Source organism: Helicoverpa armigera, chromosome 12, assembly GCF_030705265.1.
Source record: "Helicoverpa armigera isolate CAAS_96S chromosome 12, ASM3070526v1, whole genome shotgun sequence".
NCBI lineage: Eukaryota > Metazoa > Arthropoda > Insecta > Lepidoptera > Noctuidae > Helicoverpa > Helicoverpa armigera.
In genome coordinates, this window is record NC_087131.1 from 9,292,997 (window position 1) to 9,315,621 (window position 22,625).

At 38.2% G+C, this 22,625-nt stretch overlaps 2 protein-coding genes across 5 annotated transcripts in view; both read left to right on the forward strand.

Annotated features, from left to right (window-relative positions):
- LOC110383912 (uncharacterized) overlaps nt 1–12,738 on the forward strand; it is a 74,196-nt gene extending 61,458 nt beyond the window's left edge. For 2 of the 4 annotated variants that reach the window (XM_049838590.2, XM_049838591.2), the window contains exons 2-5: nt 3,243–3,591; nt 7,282–7,584; nt 7,888–8,007; nt 8,193–12,738. In XM_049838590.2, the coding sequence (XP_049694547.2) occupies nt 3,349–3,591; nt 7,282–7,584; nt 7,888–8,007; nt 8,193–12,401 (4,875 nt within the window). In that variant the 5' untranslated portion in view covers nt 3,243–3,348 and the 3' untranslated portion in view covers nt 12,402–12,738. The remainder of the gene's footprint in view (nt 1–3,242; nt 3,592–7,281; nt 7,585–7,887; nt 8,008–8,192) is intronic. The other 2 variants (XM_049838589.2, XM_021344874.3) reach the window with 1 other exon arrangement.
- A 1,981-nt stretch (nt 12,739–14,719) lies between these two features.
- LOC110383953 (mannosyl-oligosaccharide alpha-1,2-mannosidase IA) overlaps nt 14,720–22,625 on the forward strand; it is a 53,782-nt gene continuing 45,876 nt past the window's right edge. Inside the window, exon 1 of the mRNA XM_021344939.3 lies at nt 14,720–15,442. Within this exon, the coding sequence (XP_021200614.3) occupies nt 14,834–15,442 (609 nt within the window). The 5' untranslated portion in view covers nt 14,720–14,833. The remainder of the gene's footprint in view (nt 15,443–22,625) is intronic.

Consider the following 22,625-nt stretch of genomic DNA (forward strand, 5'->3'; position numbering starts at 1 on the left):
TACCTTCAAGTGTATGGAACATATAGATACTTTAAAAAGCTCTCTCTAAAAATAGTAGGTTTTGCTAAGATTATTCTCACGGTCTCATTTATAGACGAGTATAAAGGAAACGTGCGTAATACATATGAGTCAGAATTGGCGACTCATTTGCTAATTTTGTTGAAAATATTTTAAGTACGTAAGAAAACTCAGGAAGTCGTTTATTCTTCAGACTGAAATACATTTTGCAATTCACTGTATCTAAATAGATAATGAAGACTGTCTTAGTTAATCGTTTCTACATCTTTGACGATATTAGACACTTTCCCTTCAAAAATTATCCTTCAGCAGCAATTTTTCAAGGGAAAAATAGTAACAATTTGCACAAGGTCCCTGTCGCAAGAATGTGAGTAAGATTCGGCGAACAGATCCGCCTCTTGAATAGCCTTATTCGGAGAAACCGTGGCGAAACTCGGTGCTGACTTGACGGCTATGACGAAGGCACTTCAGAGTTGTAACAATACCGTGTAATAGCCGCTAAGCATCACGTTTGACATGTAGGTGTTAAGAGTATGTGCATTCCTCCTCAACATTGTTGTTAACTTTCAAAGGCTTAAGCTCACTTTATCCTAAGTTACAGTTAAAGCAACACTTCGAGGAAGTTATGTGCAAGATCTTGGCAGAATGTTATGACGCTTGTAATCCTAGTCTTTGTTAAGGCAGTTCACGGAATTCCACCAATACAGTCCTGTCTACATAGTAATCTTTCTTGGTCCATAGCTGTTTAAGGCACATTACTCAATTTAGCAATTTTACACCCCGTACTTAGCAACAAAAAGACTTAATTACAGACATATTTTTCCTAAAATTTTATGTTTTCTGCAAAGTAACACCTGATTCCATAATTTATCGAAATACATAATTATTTTCTTCACTTTAACGTGTCATTATGTACCTACATATTTATTTATGTAATATGAAAGACTTACAGCTAAAATAACTAAGAATAACACAAGTTTAGTTAACAGAGAGCCAATTTGCATTACAAGAACCATTAACTCTTTACATGCGCAAATTAAAACCACATCATTATAACGACATAAAATGACAATCTTACCAAGATTAAGATGCGATCGCGAATCCCGGATCTTTAATTAAGCGGGAAGTAGTTAATTGATAAAAAGAAGATCGTTTCTCACAGACTACACGAGCAGTGGGTAGTTGTAACTGGATCGCATGTGAGAACCTCTCACGGTTCATGAACACCGACTTATTGAAGCCACATTTATTATTAAATACTTATATGTACACTTTTCCTATTCAATGTTTTTCTTGTGGTTTTAAGAAAGTTTCATAGAGAAAATTGTCTTTGTTCTCATCGAAACTGATTGAATGTATTTAAGTTGGAATAATATCTATTGCCAAATGTAGGAACTAATGAACAACTGAAAACTTAAATTGTTACTTAGCAACTTTAAACTTATTCATACTGCGAATATAGTTAGGTTAATAGTACTAGTAATAATTACGGCTACAGAACTATGCACAGAGCTCTAGCCGCATAGTTAGATTAGAATACAAATAAGCAACGTTAGTAAATGTCACTAATTTATCACTAAAGTTCAACTCATTCACACGCCGCTATGGTAAATCTAGAATACGACCAAAATTGGCTTGCGTGGGCGCAGTTTTTCGGTTTTCCTTAAGAGGCGACCTTAACTCACTTCTGAGAATCAAAGCTCTGAACTTATAAAGTAACCGTTGTTTTAAGAATACGTAACATGAATGAATCACTCAGTATTCGGAAGTGTAAGTAATTTTGAAGCAATCGAATTAACATACATTAAGTTTACGTTTTGAAATCGAAACACAAGTTTCTAAAAAGGAAACGGATGACATTATTTTTGTTTACGACTCACGACTTGATTTGGAAAAGGTTGCACTTATAACTTAAAGTTTTAACGTAACAACTGCCTTAATAGGTGATTGATATTTACTCTAGTCAAGTATTTAATGGGTGGTTTTAAGAGGTGCCCTTCTTACGCATCGACGTCGTCCGACGAGGAAACTGACCACATATTTTACAACTTCGGCATACTTACAGACTGACTCACGTGGCGTGAAAGTCCATTAAATATTACGCATAAACCTTCTCAATATGTGAACTACTTATATAAAAATGTTTGGAACAAAAAATATGTTTATAATTTTTTACTATCAATCTAGGCGTCAAGGGTCGTTTATCAATGAGATCAGTAGACCCTTTACATTTTTGGGGTATGAATCATTGTGACGGATTTTTTGGGAGTGAGTCCTTTTATTGAACCGTGTTTTGTGTTCTGTCAAGACTAATTATAATTTTAACGCTTTGTGTATTAAACATGAACATACCTATCTATTTTTATACTGTTGCTTCAAATTGAAACTATTAACAAATTAAATGTTAATATTGTTATGGGGGACCACTTCTTTGACCACGTGGGATTTTAACAAAAATATCCCAAAACAAGATATTACGTATAATAGGAATTATGTAAGAATTACTTAAATTCATGTGCTCAGCACGTGTTCTACAAATATGGAGCTTTCCTAAAATTTTGTAACTTTATGATCTTTTAGAGCTTATCGCTATTGAAATATAAACAAAGCTTCGCGTCCTCATAAAAGGTTGAGACCATCTTATATTAACTTCTTGACGTAAGACAGAGACAACGCAGGGCCCACGTGAGTTACGTTAACAATAGATTAGAAAAAAAACATGGTACCTGGAAGGTAGACCGCCCCGCCCCCGCGCACCTCGCCTCGTGTCTCTCCTCAGTCTGCACGAAAGCCTTCGGAGAGTCGAGCGTTCGCTCCCAATCCACATTTACTATTTTGAAATCACTCATTAAACTATCGTGAAACATTATTAATAACAACTAGTATCCGTGGCTTTAATTACAGTGCTTTTATTAGTGTTTTTGTGTTGTGCAACGCGACAGTTGTGCCCTTTTGTAGCCACCTGTTACCTTAAGACATCTGACGTTTTCGCGCCCAAAACTTAAGGTTTCCTAAAACTGTTGCGAGCTTCAGTCGCCCCTAGTTTCATTACAGTAGTGAACAAAGCAGCGTATATAGGCATATCTGAGCGTACCTACGTGCGGAGTGGAATTCAAATGAAAAGTTTCTCAACCCTACGTGTTTCGGTTACTTATTGCCGTATAGAGTTGTTTGCGGACTACAAGACAAATGTATATTTAGTTTGCGGCCATTGTTTGCGATAGGTATGGAGATTGAATCCAAATGAGGAACTGAATTCGTCGGGATTAGTGTGTGGTGCGAATTGAGTGAAGAGTTGAAGTGAGCGATGCGGACTACAGTGAGATCACGATGATCAAGTTTCGGTACAAACGTAAGGAGAACAGCGATGGAGGGAAGAGTGGGACTGCTATACAGAAGCAGAAGATTGAAGGTCTTCGGGACCGGGAGCTCCTGCCTCCCAAGGATATGCTGCTGACGGGTTCGCTCGCTGGCGTGAGGAATAATACACTCCCGCGCTCGCGACCCTCGTCCGCGGCGAGGAGGGAGCCGCCTGAATCCCCGCTCAGCCAAACTACTATTTCGCTGTTTAGAGTAAGTTTTGAGAAATCTACGAATTACTGTATTCAGATTGTACTTACCTTCTTATTTCTATAATTTTAATTGTTATCGATATGTGATATTATGACGAGCAGAAGTCGTGTCATGATATACCTATGCATGATTAAAATTTGGGAATTCTGTACATATAGGCACAAGAACTCAAACTATTGTAATTCTGCCACCAACTCATTTACAATTTGATGGTTTATTTCAATTTCAAATAACATTTTAGCATGCCGGTGCTCAGCGAACAAAAGACATCAACGATTTAGTTACAAATGTAATCATGTCGTTACCTCATTGGTAGTTAATTGCACGTGTAATTATTTATTTAAACACAACCTGAGCTCTTTGTGGAATAAATGCGGTCCATGAATATTAATACCAAGCCCTATTTACCGGTAAATAGGCATTTAAATTATTGGAATTGCAGATTGAACTGGTACTTGATTATTTACAATCTCGATCTTATTATACCGATACGTTTTGCCATCATTAAACGACATTAGCACACCTAGAATATTGTGTTCAGTAGGCATATGCAAAGTGTGAATGATGTTCAACTGTAAACTACAAAGTTCGACCATACATACTTACCTACATTGCAAAATACATAGAACGTCTATTTTCTAAACCCTTTCACTAAAACGAAGATTTATACGACCCTTTGTGAACGAGACGGTAAATATGCATATTACCCTAAGTACAAAACAGTTACTTAATAAACTGTCGAGGAATAAGTTGTGGATGCGTCGCTCGTCGCTGACCCCCCAAAGGCTATTGTGTCGATGCTTCCAAAGGCAATTTGTCTCGGGAATACATAAAATTTTCCACTTACGTATGTATGCGCGAGCGCCGTCCTCCGGCGTAACTCGCGCCTTGAATCCGCTATTGTTTCTTCGTGACATACGCCAACATTATATTGGAACTTATGCTTTATTATTCATATTTGAAACACGCGCATAGTTCACGCGGCGATACCTATACTTGTTAATATTCATCAGATAGATATAGCCTTTATGGCGGTTGTGCTCAGGAAATTAACTTATATCGAAGTAGGCAGCGAGCTTTGAATAATATATTATTATTTAACTTCGTTCTATTAAAACGAGTCAAGAAATATCTAACTAGCCTACCTAAGTGAACTTTAAAACGTCGTTAAACGGTCGCTTAAGTGGAAGTGCTTTTAAGCGATTAGATAAGAACTAATCAACTAACTCGACTCACCTGAGTCATGAAACTTAAAACATATGACTTCTACTTCTAACCACTAAAGTATGTACTTTAATAAGCACTTGACGCTTATTCACAGACTGCAAACTTTTTCATCATCCTCCTTCCCTTATCCCGATTTTTATTTGTGGTCGGCGCGTTGTTCTGTTATTCTATACTCTTCTATCTGCCGTCATCTCAGAAATAACATTCTTCCATCCATCGTTTCTTTGGTCGTCTTCCATTATAACCATCCACATTCATGCTCAAAGCACGGAACAAACAATTGCAACCCTTCTAAACAAAAGAAAAACGCATGAACAACACAAAAAAATATCCCACGCACATTAACAGACGTATATGGCACAAGTACAATTTTCCCAGTTTTCCCCTTTATATAGTAGAATCATTTCTGCCATATATTGGTACACTAGCTTCTGCCAGCGGTTTCACCCGCATCCCGTGGGAACTACTTCCCGTACCGGAATAAAAAGTAGCCTATAGCCTTCCTCGATAAATGGGCTATCTAACACTGAAAGAAATTTTCAAATCGGACCAGTAGTTCCTGAGATTAGCGCGTTCAAACAAACAAACTCTTCAGCTTTATAATATTAGTATAGATAAAAGAAGCAGGGTCAGGGTGCAGTTGGCTGCATCATTCTCACGTGGGTAACAAAGGCGTCCGCGTTCTCACAGTTGTGCTACTAATGTCTTCTATGAGGCATTGGTTCCGGGTTTGTTGGGTAAAACATTAAAACTATACTGTATTTTTAATGGCTTGATTATAAGCAGAGTATTTGTGTGGTTTTGTGATGTTAACCAATAATAATGTTGGCAATACTCCAATCCATGAATACATAAGAATTTATCCTTCTGTATTTTATTATGGTATCAAAAATCTTCTTGAAACCTTAACTTTAAAATTTGAAAAATACAGTTTTACTTGCTTTAGTAGTAGGTATGCAGGTAGTTAAAATTGGCAGTTATTTTATTCAAATCAGATGGCTCTGCCTAAAATACACCTCGAAATGACCTCGAATTCAAGTGCATAATTTTAAGCAGGTAGTCAAGCGACTTACTTTAAATTCATTTTAAAATCTATTCATAGAAACTATGTACGTCTTATTTAGACATTAACATTGAAACATCAATTAACAGCCACTTACCATAACGAAGAACCTTTGAATCTAAAAACTAACACAAGAAGAAAGATATTAACTTACATAGAGAGAAACATGCCAACTTCTTGTTAATAATACAAATTGCATTAAAACTAGAACTAACAAAGTTGTGTGTATTTTGCTTTATCATAATCAGTTATCAATTAGCATGTCTGTTGTATGTTATCGCCTTTATGAAAAACAGCGGAGCCAGGAAATAAGTTATGCAGGTGTTTTTCTTTCGGTTGTAACCGTTTTTTGTGGGTAAGGCATGACTAGAACTTAATGTTATTCTTGATTGCAATGGTAATTAGAAATTTTAACACAAATGTTCTCATAGAATTAACTACAATAAGTGCTATTGAAGAACAGGTGAAAAGCTTAGAACACTGTAAGACCTAAAGCTTTATTTTACTCTTGCATTGTTAAGGACAAAAATATAAACACTCATTGAAAGTCAAAGTGTACTAAAAGAAACCATCTATGTATAGGTATATCTATTTATCTGCCAAACTAACAAGCGCTATTGTGAATTAGAAAGATAAACACCATCGCAATATTTAGGTTGTTCCAATGCAACAGGCCAACATCGCGGCTGGTTTAGCCAAGTTTATAAACCCGTGTAACGGAAGGCGCGCACAAGCTGCGTCCGCCCCGCACCGGATCATACGCCATTTAATTGTGCGCTCATCTTTATCTACAAGTTAAATAAATATACCAGTATGTTTGCAAGTAAAGCTTTCGTTTGGCTGTGTTTGTTCCGGCGCTTTTGTTTATAAAGTGGGAAAAGCATAAGATTTAGCACTTCAATTGTGTAAAACACTACTTAACTATAGAAATACACTTGAAGCAGCCATCTAACACAATGTTGAATAACTTTTAGTACTCTAACGGTTACGAAATCGTAAAACTACAAGATATATCTACTTTCGTACGTCAAATCGCCTCGGCCGGGTCACGCCGTGTTTGTGACCTATACCTTAACTCGTATTCGTGCCATACTGGTTTTGTTTCCAGTTTCTTGTTCCGTCATCGCTATATTCAATCTTATTGTATGGATATTAAAACTGGAATTTGCATAGCGGCCAGTCGGTCACAACTTTCTTTATGGAGGGCTTGTAGTGGTCCGTGGATTTTTTTACGTGAAATCGTTCGATGTTTGTTTAAATACTACTACTGCCTATAAATATTTTCTTTAAAGCGTGTCCAGTTATAATTACCACGAAAAAACTATATTTGTTTTTTCTTTTGATAGTAAACTATTACCAAAACATGACCAAATCTAAATATATTTCTTATTTGTTGACAGGAACTATTCACGCAGCTACAATGGTCTGCCGAACGGGCACCCGCCGCGGACGGTCTCCGGCGCGCCCTGGGCGGCGGCGGGGCTCGCTTCCAACTGGGCTGCATGGCCGACGCCAGCGAGTGCTTCGAGCACCTGCTCCTGCGAGTCCACGCTCACGTGGCTGCCGGCTCCGGTGACAGAAGAGATGACGATGCGTGTCGAGCGCCGCACTGCGTACCCCACCGAAAGTTCGCCATGATGCTCGTCGAACAGTCCGTATGCGGCGCCTGTCAAGCTACCTCGGAACCTCTGCCTTTTACTCAGGTGAGATTCCTATCTAGTCCTGTATATCTGTCCCTCTCTGTTCCCGACAAAATCAAACCATTACTGAGATTTAGGTAGTAGTAGATATGTTTGTACCTACGTAGATATGTAATTTTCATATACCCGTGCAACTTGGGACATGTAGCAGCTATTGTTCAAAAATATTCAGCTCTTAGAAACTGCAACTCTTCTACTTAGTTGTGTTAAATAATGTTAAACTTGTCGTAGTTCTTAAGTACTTTAGTGTCCTAGTTCGTACTTGTTAAGTAAATAATATTAATTGGTTATGTATTTGATTTTCAGATGGTTCATTACGTATCCGCTACTGCGCTGACAGCTCAAGCGGCTCTGGGCGAGCATGGTGACAGTTTCGGCTTGTTGCTGAGGAAAGCAGGAGGAATGGGCGATATCAGGGACTGTCCGGTAAGTGTGCTGTTTGTTTGTTATATCTAGAGTCCACACTTGTCTTAGAAAATCACTTTATGATTTCTGCAGTTTATCTTGTACAAACATGCAATGATCTTTGTACCTGCTACGTACTTAGATGTATATCTACTTTTGTTCAAGTGTTCGATTATTACAATGTTCTTTTTTTGTTCCTTTTGCAGAATGCATGTGGAGCGAAGATTCAAATATGCAGAACGCTAATGAATCGTCCAGAGGTGGTATCTATTGGCATGGTGTGGGACTCTGAGAGACCGGCGGCGGAGCACGTGGCCGCCGTGTACGCCGCGCTGGGCACCGAGCTGCGTCCCACTGACGCCTTCCACGCATGCGTCGACCGAGCCTGGGCCGCCCGCGCCACGCACCGCCTCGTCGGACTCGTCACCTACTACGGCAAGCACTACTCCACCTTCTTCTTCCATAGTAAACTCCGCCTCTGGATATACTTCGACGACGCGGATGTCAAAGAAATAGGACCGGAGTGGTCACACGTCGTGGAGAAATGTCAAAGAGGACGATTCCAACCGCTCCTTCTGTTGTACGCTGCGGTCGATGGAACGCCGTGTGACACTCGTCATGCTCCTAAAGATGTTGTTCCATTCCCGGCGCCCGAGCCTCGCCGAGCGGTCACGCCGGCACCCGAACGACCCGCAAACGGATTTGCTAGGCGGGCCGTCACGCCAGGCCCAGACAATGAAAGTGACTACGTTAGTAGGAAAGCTGTAGAAAACATGCTTGAAGTTCAAGCCAACCGACGCGCACAACTCAATCGAAGTCTGAGTACGGGGTCTGGATCTGACACCCAAGAAAGGCCGCGAGCACGGCGGGATTCTGGCAACTGGAGCGGTGACCGCAACAGTGCGTCATCTGCGTCATCCTCCACCGCCGAGAGCCCCTACATGTACCCCAGGGGTCGCGGTGCGGGCAGCGTGCCCGGCAGCCCTACGCGCAAGGGAGAGCTGTCTAGCGGCGGTTCTTGTGATGCCGGCTACGACTCATACTCCCTATCCTCTACAGACAGCCTACCTCTACAACAGGGTCTGCGCCATAACCTTCAACTGGCGCAGATACCAGAGATAACAACACGTGGTGAATGTGAGGCTCTTTGCTTAGAAGCAGACAGGCTACTTGAGAAGTCTCGCAACGCAGAGGATTCGGCTGATTATGAAACAGCTCTAGTGTTATGCGATGCAGCCGCAACAAAAGCTCGTGTGGCTATGGATGCTCCCTACAATAATAGACATATGGTGACATTTGCTCGCATGAAACACAACACATGCGTAATGCGGGCACGCAGTCTCCAGAGGCGAATGGCTGGTATGACCAGAGTAACTGAAATACCCCAGGCTGCCCCAATCAGAAACACAAAAGGCGGTCTCGAAGCCACACCTATGACAATCGAAATCTATGCCACATTACCCAAAAAGAAGGGCTCTTCAAAGAAATCACCCAGATGTATTGATGATGATATCGATACAGTGACTCGCGAGCGACCTCCGAGACACAAATCAAGGGATGAAGACAAAGTTAAAGAAAAGCGGTCAAGAAGTGAAGACCGGAGTCGAGCTCGAAAAGAAGTTCCCGTTGTAAAGACTACAGAAAAGAAAGAGGAATCGGCTGAAGATAAGAAAGCTAACAAGAAACAACATAAAATACGTAGAAAGTTGTTGATGGGCGGTTTGATACGTAGGAAGAACAGATCGATGCCAGACTTGACGGAAGGCGCTGATGGTAACAACGAAACCACTAACAAAGAGAAGCGCGTATCTTCCGTGGATGACACTGAAGTCGGCCGGACGATTGATGATAAGACAAACTTGAGCGGCTACTTGTCGGAAGGGCACCTAGAATACTCAGTTGCGAGCGGTACTAATCCAAACCTTGAAAGAAGCAAACTGATGAGAAAGAGCTTCCACGGCAGTGCAGGCAAGATGTTAACAGCCGCCAAAGTGCCACCTCCGCCGCCACTTCGCACTACGTCCCAACTCACTGGTTCCAAGTACGCTTATTCTGAACATGGGAAGGGTACTTATCCATCTGAAATTGAAGAAGACGGTGGATTCTCGGAGCAGTATGGTGACGAGCCGCATTCGCTACCGTTCTTGCACCCTTATGACGAAAAGCCTGGCAATCACTATGACAGGTTAGACACTTCGCCAGCACAGAACTTCCACACTGTGGTTACGAAGGCTATGATACACCAAGAGCAAAGCCCGGTAAAGAGAGACACGATGCAACCCATAATGCCGTCTCACAACACGATACAGAACCTCTCGCACACGTTCGATGCGGGTGTGGACGTTGTGGACTGTGCACCGCCGCGCAGGTCTCCCACCATGTTTGAGCTGCCACCCTACCCCAGCCCCATGAACTCCGTAAACCACTCGCGACAACCCAGTGAAGAGTTCCCGCCACCGCCCCCACCTATCGATCTAACACCACTACATGACGAACTCGAAAAGATTCAGACCATTAGTGAAATGTCCATGCCAAACGAACTAGAAGTGGCCAAAGGAACCTTACTGGCGAGCCTCCAGGAGAAGAGAAATCAAATTTTGAGAAATGAACAATGTGCTCCTCAAATGCCTCAAATTGAAAAGCAGAATACCCACCCAACACTGTTGAAGGAACTGCAAGCCAAACAGGCCTCATTTAAATTAAAGAGGTCGGGATCGTTAGAGGGGCAGTTATCGTCGAGTCCTATGGAAGCACACAATGTGTATGAAACCACAAATAGCGTTAGGAATATTGCCTCCAGATTCGAAAATAACACTCAAAACCAATCACAAGAAGGTGACAGAACACATATAGGTTTTGTAGGCATGAGTGGAAATAGAGACGTGATCAACTGTTCTGACCAATCCAACGCTGGACTCAACCGTCGTGCGTCAGCATCCTCAATTGATCCCAAACAAATTGAGGAAGAACAGTGTGATCAGAAATCGGCCAACAACACTTACGGCGACCGGTCCAAACCTAAAAAGAAATCAGTGTCCTTCTGTGACCAGGTGATATTAGTGTCCACCGCCGAAGACCAGGAAGACGACAGTTACATCCCGAACCCTATCTTAGAGAGGGTACTGAAATCTGCGATGAACAAACCTGAGCTCACGACAATGCCACTCCAATCAGACAAGCCGTCACTTCAGCGACAAGACTCTTTTGATAGTCAATCATCACGATCGACGATATCATCACTATCACAAAATTCATTCGTCCCTAAAGAGAATTCACACGCCGAGTACGTTAGATTACAAAACAATTATCCAGCCTATCAGATGCCTCCGAATCGTTTACAACAACAATTTAACGCACAAAAGAACAATAGTGTGTACGGGACGAACTCGCCAGTACAAACTACTCAAAATCAAAACGGAGTCAACAGTAATCAGATATACCAAACGCTTCCCTCCAGCACACCTCAGAACACCACCAGCCCTATCCCATACAATCAGCCACCGTCAGTATACCCGAACCACAGCAACGCTAGCCCACCGAACTTTAGCCAAACGCCTGCAAACAGATTAACGCCCACGCACAATCCCGCCTATATGTCAAAACACCCCGTCAACCTTCAGAGACCCGTGCCCAACGCCGGGCACACAACCGCTCAGCTGCATCCAATGAATCAGGCCATCAACAACGCCTACTACCACCGAGTGCCGCAGACATCGGCCGCCACCACGATGCCCAGCAACAACTACACAACAAACCGCCAATACGCACACAATATGCCAAACACCATACATTCGCCTTATCAAAGCGTGCCCACCAATTCGCCAGCTTACCAGAGCTACCACAACCCACCGACAAGCTATGCGAGCTCAGAATATTCTAGTCGATACCCACAGGCGAACAGTACAAACCACTACACCCAGTCACCATACCAGAGGGTACCGCCACCACACGGTGACGTACCGGTCGATAACTACAATAATTTCCCACAGAAAATGTCTAACAATTACTACGTAGACAATCCTTCCGGTCAGCCGCGTGTTCAAGATACGAGGCATTATGCCAACACGCAACACCAACGCGCCGTGTATAGCCAAAACGTTAATGTAGATAGTAATGTAAATACCGAGCAAATGGGGCAGTACCAATATGCTCAGAACGGTTACAATCCGTACCAACACATACCGCCGCCAAAGCAGTTGCAGAAGAAGTCTGTTTCCTTTGAGCCGGGCACAAAGGGTGGCACAGATTCGCCAATACCACCACAAATGAATGGCAACCCTCTATACCCGACTGGCGAATCTCAGCCCCCGCAGAAGACTGTTTGCAACTTATGTCGCAAGAAAACCATCAACCCACCGGCGATGTACTGCCCCGACTGTGATTTTTACATGTCTCGGTTTAAACCACGCTCATAGCAATAAATAGAAATTGCTAGATGCGAAAAATTTGTACTCAATAGTATAACTATTACAATAGATTTGTATTTTGAACCCATATGGGATGTTAGTAGTGTTATGTACCTATGTATTAATATTGTTAAGTAATAAAACAAATTATAGATTATTGTATTAAGGCTTGACTGATCTCATGTGGGAAAATATTTTTATAACATTGCAGAATTATAATTGTAAGTTTTGTATGAAATTAAACTATTTCTTTAAAGTGCCTTAAAGTAGACTCGTATTTTTTTAATATAAATAAACAATGATAATGACATCAACATCGCAAGATGAATAAATTATTTCCAATTAAGTTCAGACTTTTATTGCGCTATTACAGCAAACCTATATACACCCCCACAGATCTGATATCCTGACTAGCCACTACCGGCTGTTTCTGACCTATGCCTCACAAACAGGATAGGTAACAGGTTTGTAAAACATGTAGGAATGATCTAGGGAAACTGCCTAAACATATAAGCAATGGCAAAGACCATTAGTTTATTTAACGTTATTTGCAAAACTCGAACTAGGAATCTACTTAGCCTGTCGACGACCACCTAGGGACAGGCCGCGCCAATCGATGCTTTGGTCGACTTAGCCGCGATCTGCCTGCCCGTGGTGCGCCATGCTTAAAAATGAACAAGGCTCTGACGACCAACTGGTGGCGTTAGTAAAGCCATCACACGGCACTTAGTGGGATATTGTGGGCAGGCAAACTGCGCTGATGCTGCTGCACTCATGCTAAGCGCGCTGAATGTAGGCAACCCCCAGCTTGGGGGAGGCTTTTATACTTAAGCCTGATCTTGATACTTAAGCAGTGACAACGAGGTACCTAATCTTGTGTTTACCACCTCAATGTCTTATTTTATTGTAGTTTTCAGTACCTACATATCGAATCAAAAGGGAAAAGGCCCGAGAGATGATAGTAGCAAAAATAATAATACATCATCTTTGGACAATATTGACCTACTCTCTAATACTAATGCTATCACGGCTCATAAGATACCGCCTGGTGATAGCCGGACAGTTTTTCTCTTTGGGTACCTATTCGATCCTTAAAACGTACTGACCCATATAAAAACTTTACTTGGCAGTCAAATAACAAAATATAGGCAAAGAATGATACACACTTTCTATCCTATTTTGTGCTATCTTATTAATACTTTACCTATAGATGTTTTAAAACGAATTGAAGACCATAATGAACGAAAAAAAAACATAAATTCATGAACGAAATTATCATGAAATTATAATCGATTACGATTTTCTATTCTATTCTATTTTTATTTATGGCAATCCATGTCGATGCAAACGTCGACGATTCTATTGTCGTGGTAACACTATGTGGTAACGTCAGTGTCAAAGTGACAATGACAATCTCCAGAGTGACGTTTGTCAAAAAGACGAGAAAAATCGTTTATTGCCAGATAAAAACATTAAGTTAAAATGTATTTTGGTAGATTTTTAAATAATTTTACATGCCTTTATTTAACATATCATCGGGCTACAATGTTTTGAAACAAAATGATTGTCAAACGTAGAACTTACAGAATATATAGACTGCAAGTTTTTAAAGCCAATTTTACTTAATTTTGTTACATTCCCAGTAAATAAGTAGTTTCAGTCAGCTAGTCACTGATAATATCCTTTTTTTGGTAATTATAATATTGTTAGTAATTATAATTAGTTTAGTATTATTTCTAAAGATATTTTATTACCATAGTTATTTTTTTTTAAACTTGCTATTTTAGAAGTTTTTAGTAATATGAACTAGTATCCCCAGCATTGATTTAATGTTGCCAGACCTACACAAAATCCTCAGGAATAGGGACTACTTAAATCACTTTACAATGTAAGTATACTAAGGCATGCTATACTTGCATTAAAAATGTATTATTATTTTGTATCACATGTACATTATAAAAGACAACGATTATAGCAACGAGAGAATGTGTAAACCTCTTCTTATTTACCTATAAATATGTTTTTGTAGATGAGATGATTTCCATTTACAAATTATTGTTTCATCGAAAAAAAATAAGCAAGCAAGTTATTGTCATATTAAAAGTCTAGTTGATGGGATGTCTATAAAGTACATAATGTGAAATAATGATTGAGTGTAAAATAATCGTCAATGAATCAAAATATTCGAGTTCTATGCACAATGAATGATGATAACTATTTATGAATCACTATTTATTGATTATTTGCTGATCCTTTTAAAGAAATCTTGAATGAATCAAAACAACCTGGGAGGTTTATTTTGTTGTTGTTTGTAACCCTGCGGTTAGTTCTTCAAGTTGGCAGTTCTTTAATGGCGACCACGGGTGACGGGTCGTTTGTCTGGAAACTGTCACTATTTATTATTTTAGATATTTAAGTGTAGGTTCTGTGTTTACGTAAACATGACGGGGATTTTGCCTACATACCAGCGTTTTGTAAATGGAGTTCCTGTGCCGTCCATTTCTCGGCGTTCCTTCCGCCTACGAGAGAAATATTTGATTGTTTCTGTACTTTTGACATTCGGGATCGTGTGGTTAGGGGCACTGTTCTACTTACCAGAGTTTAAAAGTTCCAATAGTGTGAACGATAGTGTTTACAATGTTTACAAACGAATTCAGAAAGCTGGTCCAGAGCTGCTCATGCCGCCTCCTCTCGCTCAGAATGATGTTGGCGAGTTTCCCGTCGTGGGGATGGTTCGTCATGGTGAGGAGGGTGATGATCCTCACGTAGTTGAAGACAGGAACCGGTTGAGGGCTAAGATTGAGGAGGATATGGGTATGAAGGTGCTGGAGAGGCCGCAGTTTGACGTAGCACCTTCTGTGTCGTCTTCGCGAGGGCCGAGCAAGCCGCCAGTGGATGCTATCGAGGAGCCGGCGGCTGGTAACAATGCGGCGAGTAAGGACGTGTCCCCGGCGGGCCCGAAGGCGGACAGCTCTGACAAGTTCGTGGCGGTGGCGCTGGCACCGGGAGCTGACCCTGAAATCAAGCACAAACTGGAAACTGTCAAAAAGGTGAGTCATTTGTACCTTATTTACATGACCTATTCAACATTTCAAATAGTTTCTATGTTATGAATATGTAATTTACTTATTTTTGATTATATAGTAGAAATTCTCACCAAAGTTATTGAAACAAAACTTGAGTAAGAATACCTGATGCTGATATTCTACAAAACAAACTATTAAACCACTAGTGTAGCACATTAACATTTAAGTTTCACTTTCTAGTGAATGTTGCTGAAATTACAGAAAATTAAAATAAAGGCAAAAGTGTTTAAAACCACACACATGTAATTTATGCGCATAGAAGGAAATTATGAAATTAACCAACAGTAACTAAAAATAATCTTTAATCATAATTAAATTATTAACGCACTTCCAACTGTTATTAACTGTGTGAGGTAACGCTTAATTATTTTGATTTTTAGAAGCTTAACCAACTTCAAGAGAAGATGGTTCTCATTTGACATGTGTGTATATTTTTGAGCGCAATACTCTCACGTTCGGCTGAACTGTTTTTAATGCGGTTTGTGCCATGGTATTCGTCAGACTTAGGAGAAGGTCTTAGGTATATTATTTAAAACAGCTTAATTTCTTTTCAAAAAAGTTTTTTTTGCATTTATCATAGTTGGGTCTTATAGTAAAATAATCTATGAGACAAAAATGATTAATGACTGATAGTCGTCTTATACAATATCAATGATGCATGACATAATAAATACAATGATAATAGGCAATACTTGTTATCACTTGTATCAGCTGGTAATACCCTTATCAGTTTAAATATTGGGCAGGCAAATACCCTAATCTGTATTGACTACTGATTGATAGTAAACTGGTTTAATCTTTTACTATATTTGTCAATGGATGTGTGTAGACAAGGCTATACTATTTTTGGACATTTAAAACCATTGTACTGGATAATGATTAACAGTATCAAAATTATATTAGATTGATTTTTTACTTAGGTTCGTCCTAGACCATTGTAACAGCCAATGTAGGTAACTTAAGGAAAACTGGATTTCTGTCATTGATCCACGGTCAAAGATATAATTCATTACATTAAAATGTAACTTCTTTAATTAAATTGCAGTCTTTTTTATTTACTTACTACAGTGCTATGCTGTATAAAGAATCATGATATTACGCACCTACTCATTGAAATAATTTAATGAACCATTTTATTTATCCTCTTTTATTTCATTGCAACAATTTATTACAAACATTTATTTATTCATAAGGTTTTTTTTTATTTGTACAAATGTGCAACCAAGCTATGTTTAACAATAATATATTGAGCCATACTATTCACTGATATCCATATTTTTCTCATGTCTATGTGATTGTTAATGTCAATAGTTACAATGAACTCGCAAAGTTTACCTGTACATTGTACATCTATATGTATTATTACCTACAAGTTCTATTTATGATGTACATACTGTTTCTATGAATAGAACCAGTTTATTTCAGCATACCAGGTAATTCGTATTTAAACTGATAACAAAAACAATAACTTATTATTATTTCAATCATAAAAATAACTTTTACATGAAGTGTTTTATAACAACCGACAACATACCTGTTACATAAATTGATAACACAGTATTTTATGTATTTATAAAAGAAAACCTCAATTTTATTTAAATACATATTTTTGTCCCAATATTTTTATGTTTAAAAACTGCCATCTGATAAATAATGCATATTATTATTGCAATATTCCTTTCTAAATACTTACTACTAAATTATCACTACCACAAAATAATCTTATTTCTTTGCTACAAGTAAAACAGTAACAATAAAAGATTACTAGGTAAATAAGGTCACTCTCACTTAGTTGCCTCGGATCAAAGAATGCTAGACTACCCTAGTTAGCCGTTAGCCTTGACTTGACAGAAGCTCCACAAGTGAGAAAGTGTAATCAATACTGGTTATCTGACTAATAGATATAATCTTACCTTATAATTATACAACTTTGCTTTACATTCTCTAGTTTAAAATGTTGTATGATGCGTAGGTAATATCCCATATAGGTTTTGTAAAGTAGGAAAAAATGTTTTTAAAAACCCCACTGATTGTGTCATGTGAAAATGGTATAATGCACTACATTTTGATATTTACTGATAATTTTTTCAGACTTAATATGATGTAATCAAGTTTTGTTTTTAATTTAAGAAGTTGGCCATGGCCTGGTGCCCAGAGTTCTGTCTTATCTGTGATATGAGGCCTACTTTCAGTCAGTATCATTCAAAAAATTATATAATTCATCTTAACTTTTCAGGAATTTATTTTGGTAATTAAACTTGATCCATATTTCCGTCGTCGTTATCACACCACGCCTATTTTTCCAGATGGCAAGATTACCAGAATTACGTCATGCTCTTCTCCTCTTAATTATTTTAGTTATCAGGACGCTCAGTCCGCCACGACAATTGGCCGTGATTGATAACACGTCGGATAAACCACTTCTGCCGCGGAACATACGCACCAACCTTGCCACGGATATATTAAACTATTTTCTTCATAACTTCGTTTCCGTCGGTTATACAGGATTAGGAGTAATCTAAGCTTAAACTCTGTGGTCTAATTAATTGTGATATATTGTTCCTTGGCTGCCACAGGCTTTTGTCTTTGCGTTTCCTTATTATGCCTCCACGTTAATTGTAGCTTCCGACATCCTTTACTGTTCTAACAATTACATAGCTTAGGGAATTCTTAAATAAATAAAAAATACCCTGGAGGATTATTTTGCTGTAAATTAGTAAACCAGTGGTTAGTACGTTTGTTGCAGTAAAATTGTAATCAGCAATCGTATACCTTTATAGTTTTTAATGCCGTAACATAGAGCTCAGGGTCGTATGATAATTTGCCGTGCCTAATCACACAGCCCGCGTCGCTAGAACATGTTAATCAAATGCCGTAGACCATGACGATATAAAAATAAATGATTTGAAAGTTGATTTGTTGCTCGTCGCTATGGTAAACAATGTTTTTTTAAATCAATATCCTTATTAAACCCAATTTACTTTGCCGCCATCTCTTGTTTGAAATATGATCATCATCTACCTATGATCATTGTCACACCTGCTTTCTTCCATTCTGCCTTCTTCCTTATCCGTAACGACTGCCAAAGATCTTCAAATGAGGAGAAATGAAAGACGGAGGAACTGGTCATGTGAAGTTCATCCGTCCACAGACCAACCGCGCTAAGGTTTGCTTAGCCTTATGATCAATCCATCCATGCGGCTGTTACTTATTCCAGATATATTTGAAATAAGATCCTGTTTTAATAAATGTGTAATCGTGTTTATCACTGTACTTTTTTGCCACGTGTAGGCCTTTAGTCCGAATTTAGCGTCAATCAGACATTCTTATCAGTATTCAACGTCAATGTACCGTATCTGGTCAATGCCTGTTAGTTTTGGCAACTAGGTAGAGATGTCGCAATCTTCCACATTTTAGCGGCTACGAAGTGCAAAAAATCTGTCAACCTAGCTGTGACCTAACATAAAGAAGCTATTGCTTCGGATGCTGGCGGATTTGCGGATGAGAAATATGACAGATTTCTCAAATCTCTCCGACGGCCTCTGATAGCTGCCTCTCAAACTCAGACATCTTAATGATTAAAAAACTTAAGCAATAAACAAAAAGGTAAAAAACCTCATTACCGTTGTTGCTAAACGAGAAATCCTGATGATAAGAACAGCCACGTTGCCTAACAGCCGATCATTAAGTACTGCAGTCCATTGCGAGGTTTCTATTTACTTAGCTAAAAGTTTCAAGTGTTGATTGCAGAAGCCGCTTATCTGCTGTATGAGTGGAATTTAAACAACATGTAACTGTAATCGCTAGTACATGTGGTGGCAACATACCTTCCTGTGTGCTCATTATATAAGCTCTTGATGGTAAATGGTCGTATCGTTCTCTCACCATCAGATAAAATAAATGCATGCACTAGAAAACAATAATGCAGATAAAATAATTAAGATAACATTAAAAATTTAAAAAAAAATCGTGCAAGTGCTAAAATGTAGGTAACAATTTAATGCATCAAATATGAAACCGTTTTGTTTATCTTATCGCGAATTTTCAATACTGTTACGCGTTGAACTATTGTAATACTTACAGTACAAAATAAATAAGTACCTAATAGGTTTTGTGTTAACAATATGCATTTTATTTATTTCATATTAATCGCTTCAACGCTCTGGTTCGGTTTAATTACTCGATAAGAAAAGTAAAAGGATTCAAATTAGCGATGTTAATACTTTATCCTTTCGGCTGTGACTTTAAAATAAATCACAGACGATTAATGTACAAAACTTAATGTTAATAACGTTTTGTAGTTTTCGTTTTTTGTATTTTAACGAGACATGATAGTGATGGCCTTTGAGATGAAATAATTTCTCATATGAAGACCATTCTTAATCTGAAATATAAAATGCTTCAAAGCCGTTAAGTCAACGTGAAATAATGTTTTTTTTTTTTGTAAAGTAATTCACGCAAAACGTTGTATAGCTTTATTTTACGAGTAGTACTACTGACGTGTCCTCACAGTCGTACGCAATGGTTTAACCTAGTAATTTCTTAATACTTATGTACTATGTGCAATTTGCAAATCCGACGCACAACGATTGCAGGCATCAGGTAGGGTCATTTCGCCTGTTGGCGACCATTTAGTGCAGTTGGCAAGTTTGACGGCGATAATAAAAATGCTCCAGCACTCATTTCCATGTCAAATTTGTGTAATGTATTCCTTATATACTCTATTTTAAGATTAACTTTCAGTTGTATTAGAAATATCTTACGTTTTCTATTTAAATCGATAAACCTCAAAATTAGGCGTTTTACCCAGTTTGCGTCCACAAAATCCAATTCGCGACCACCCATGGTCCAGTTCGCGTCCAGTAGCTTAGAAAAGGAATACAGGGGTGATTTTTTTAAGAATTAATAAAGAAAGATTGTATTAGATCAATTTCTTTATTTAACAATAAACTTAATTATTAAAAGTCAACATTATCATCATTTAAAATTCACTTTAAAAAATAAAAATAATTCTTCTCAACATTGGTTTAAGTAACTTAAAATAAGATTAAACAGTAATTTTTTTTATTAAGATATATACGTGGCAGGTGGTATAATTATAATAATTATAATTTAATTATAACCACGTATATATATATATATATATATATATCTTAATAAAAAAATAGAAAAATTATAATTTAATTAGAACCACGTATATATCTTCATAAAAAAAATATAATTTAATTATAACCACGTATATATCTTAATAAAAAAATGTACTGTTTAATCTTAATATATTAAGTAATTTCATTTAAGATAAGTTCTTCGGATACAGGAAAAAAGAAGGAAAAGACAACATACACAGAAGAAGACTTAAAGAAAGCATTAAATGATATTCGAGAGAAGAATAAATCGATAAAAAAAATATTCAAAGAATATGCCTTGTCTGATAATTTATTGACTCAACAATTCTTTTAGTTGTATGTTTAGACAAAATTGTTATATTGTTTTGTTAATTTAATATGGCCAAAAACTTACTATAATCAACGCGGGTCTTTCCCTGTGATTTTAGGGTAAAATTAACAGAACTGATTACTGTTTATTTTTCAAGTTGCAAAATTAATTGCCTAATTTTAAGTTACTTAAACCAATGTTGAGAAAAATTATTTTTATTTTTTTAAAGTGAATTTTAAATGATGATAATGTTGATTTTTAATTTAACATAACAAAAAAAAATTAAAAAAATACTGTTTAATCTTAATATATTAAACAGTACCCATGTTTTAATTATTTTTTATAAGCAAGTATTTAACGAAAACAGTGGACGCAATTTGGTTTATTAGTATAGAGGATAGTTTTAGTTCGCGTCCATTGTGGACGCAAACTGGAAGTTTTGTAAAATACGATGTAGTAATTCGCGTCCACCTTATTTTATTCGTTAAATATAAAAAACATTACCAAATTCATGAAAAACATTATACCTTTATTCATCATTAAACTGTAGAAATAGCTATCAATCCTAAAATTCACATAAAACAATATAAAACTTACCATCAAACACGCCGCTGCACACTAATTTTTATCTAAAATTCAACGTGTTTGCGCTTTCTTGTTGAAGAGCCTAGACTAATTATTTTTTCTAAAAGGATTGGTTGGACGCACAGAACTTTTGTGTATCTGTGCGTGCCTCTTATACATTAACGTATTAGCGGTAATGATCTTTCGTTTGATTGGTGTGTTAATTATCTTGTTTTCGAAGTTTTTTTAAAGGAGATCGGCAAAATGGACGCGAACTGGGCGATGGTCGCGAACAGGCGAAATGACCCTATCACGCGACGCCAATGCAGTGTTGATAACGTTACAACTTGCACTAACGCAACTTATTTACTTACAATACAATATCAGATCGTATACGAGGAAATTAATTAAGTACTCGTCAAAGAACAATAGAAATGTATCCGCATTTCCTGTAACTACTTGCAAGTAAAAGTCTAGGCTTTCTCGCAAACTTTCATGGTGGGCCGTTTGGCACTATTTCGTATTGGTCGATGACCGCGGGGAGGCGCCGCCGCCTGCGCAACGTGCCTCGAGGCACCATGAGCGCACGCATGCATTGCAAGTGAAATCATTTGTTTATACTCGCATGACTTACTCGTTCTACTCATCTGATTTGAATTACTACAGAATGCGAATAAGCTATTCATTGAAACACGGTCTTGCTTCACTCGTGTTGCACTTGCACACCAAATCAATATTTGCGTTATTAATTGAAATTCTAAATTATGGTAATAGGGAATTCTTGGTATTTATTGTTTAACGTTTAAATAATATAGTGGATCTGTCATGTTTTCACCCGATCGATCGCTAAGTGACGGCCGGTTTGAGTCATGTCGGGTATCTGGTTCCGCAAATATTATCTCTGCCATCAGCGCTCAGCTAAGGCCACAAAAATTCTCAGTCCTTATTCGGCTATCGATTTGTTTGCATCACTCGAATCAAAGTTTATTTTCATGACAATAGCTGGCGATTTAAACAAACGTTAAAGATAAAGATAGATTTATTTGCAAAAACATGTGTAGGTGATAATAAGTTCAATCAGTATTATTTCAGCAAGCGTTACTTTTGTGATAATATTTGAACAGCCACTAGTAAAGCAACGCAAAGT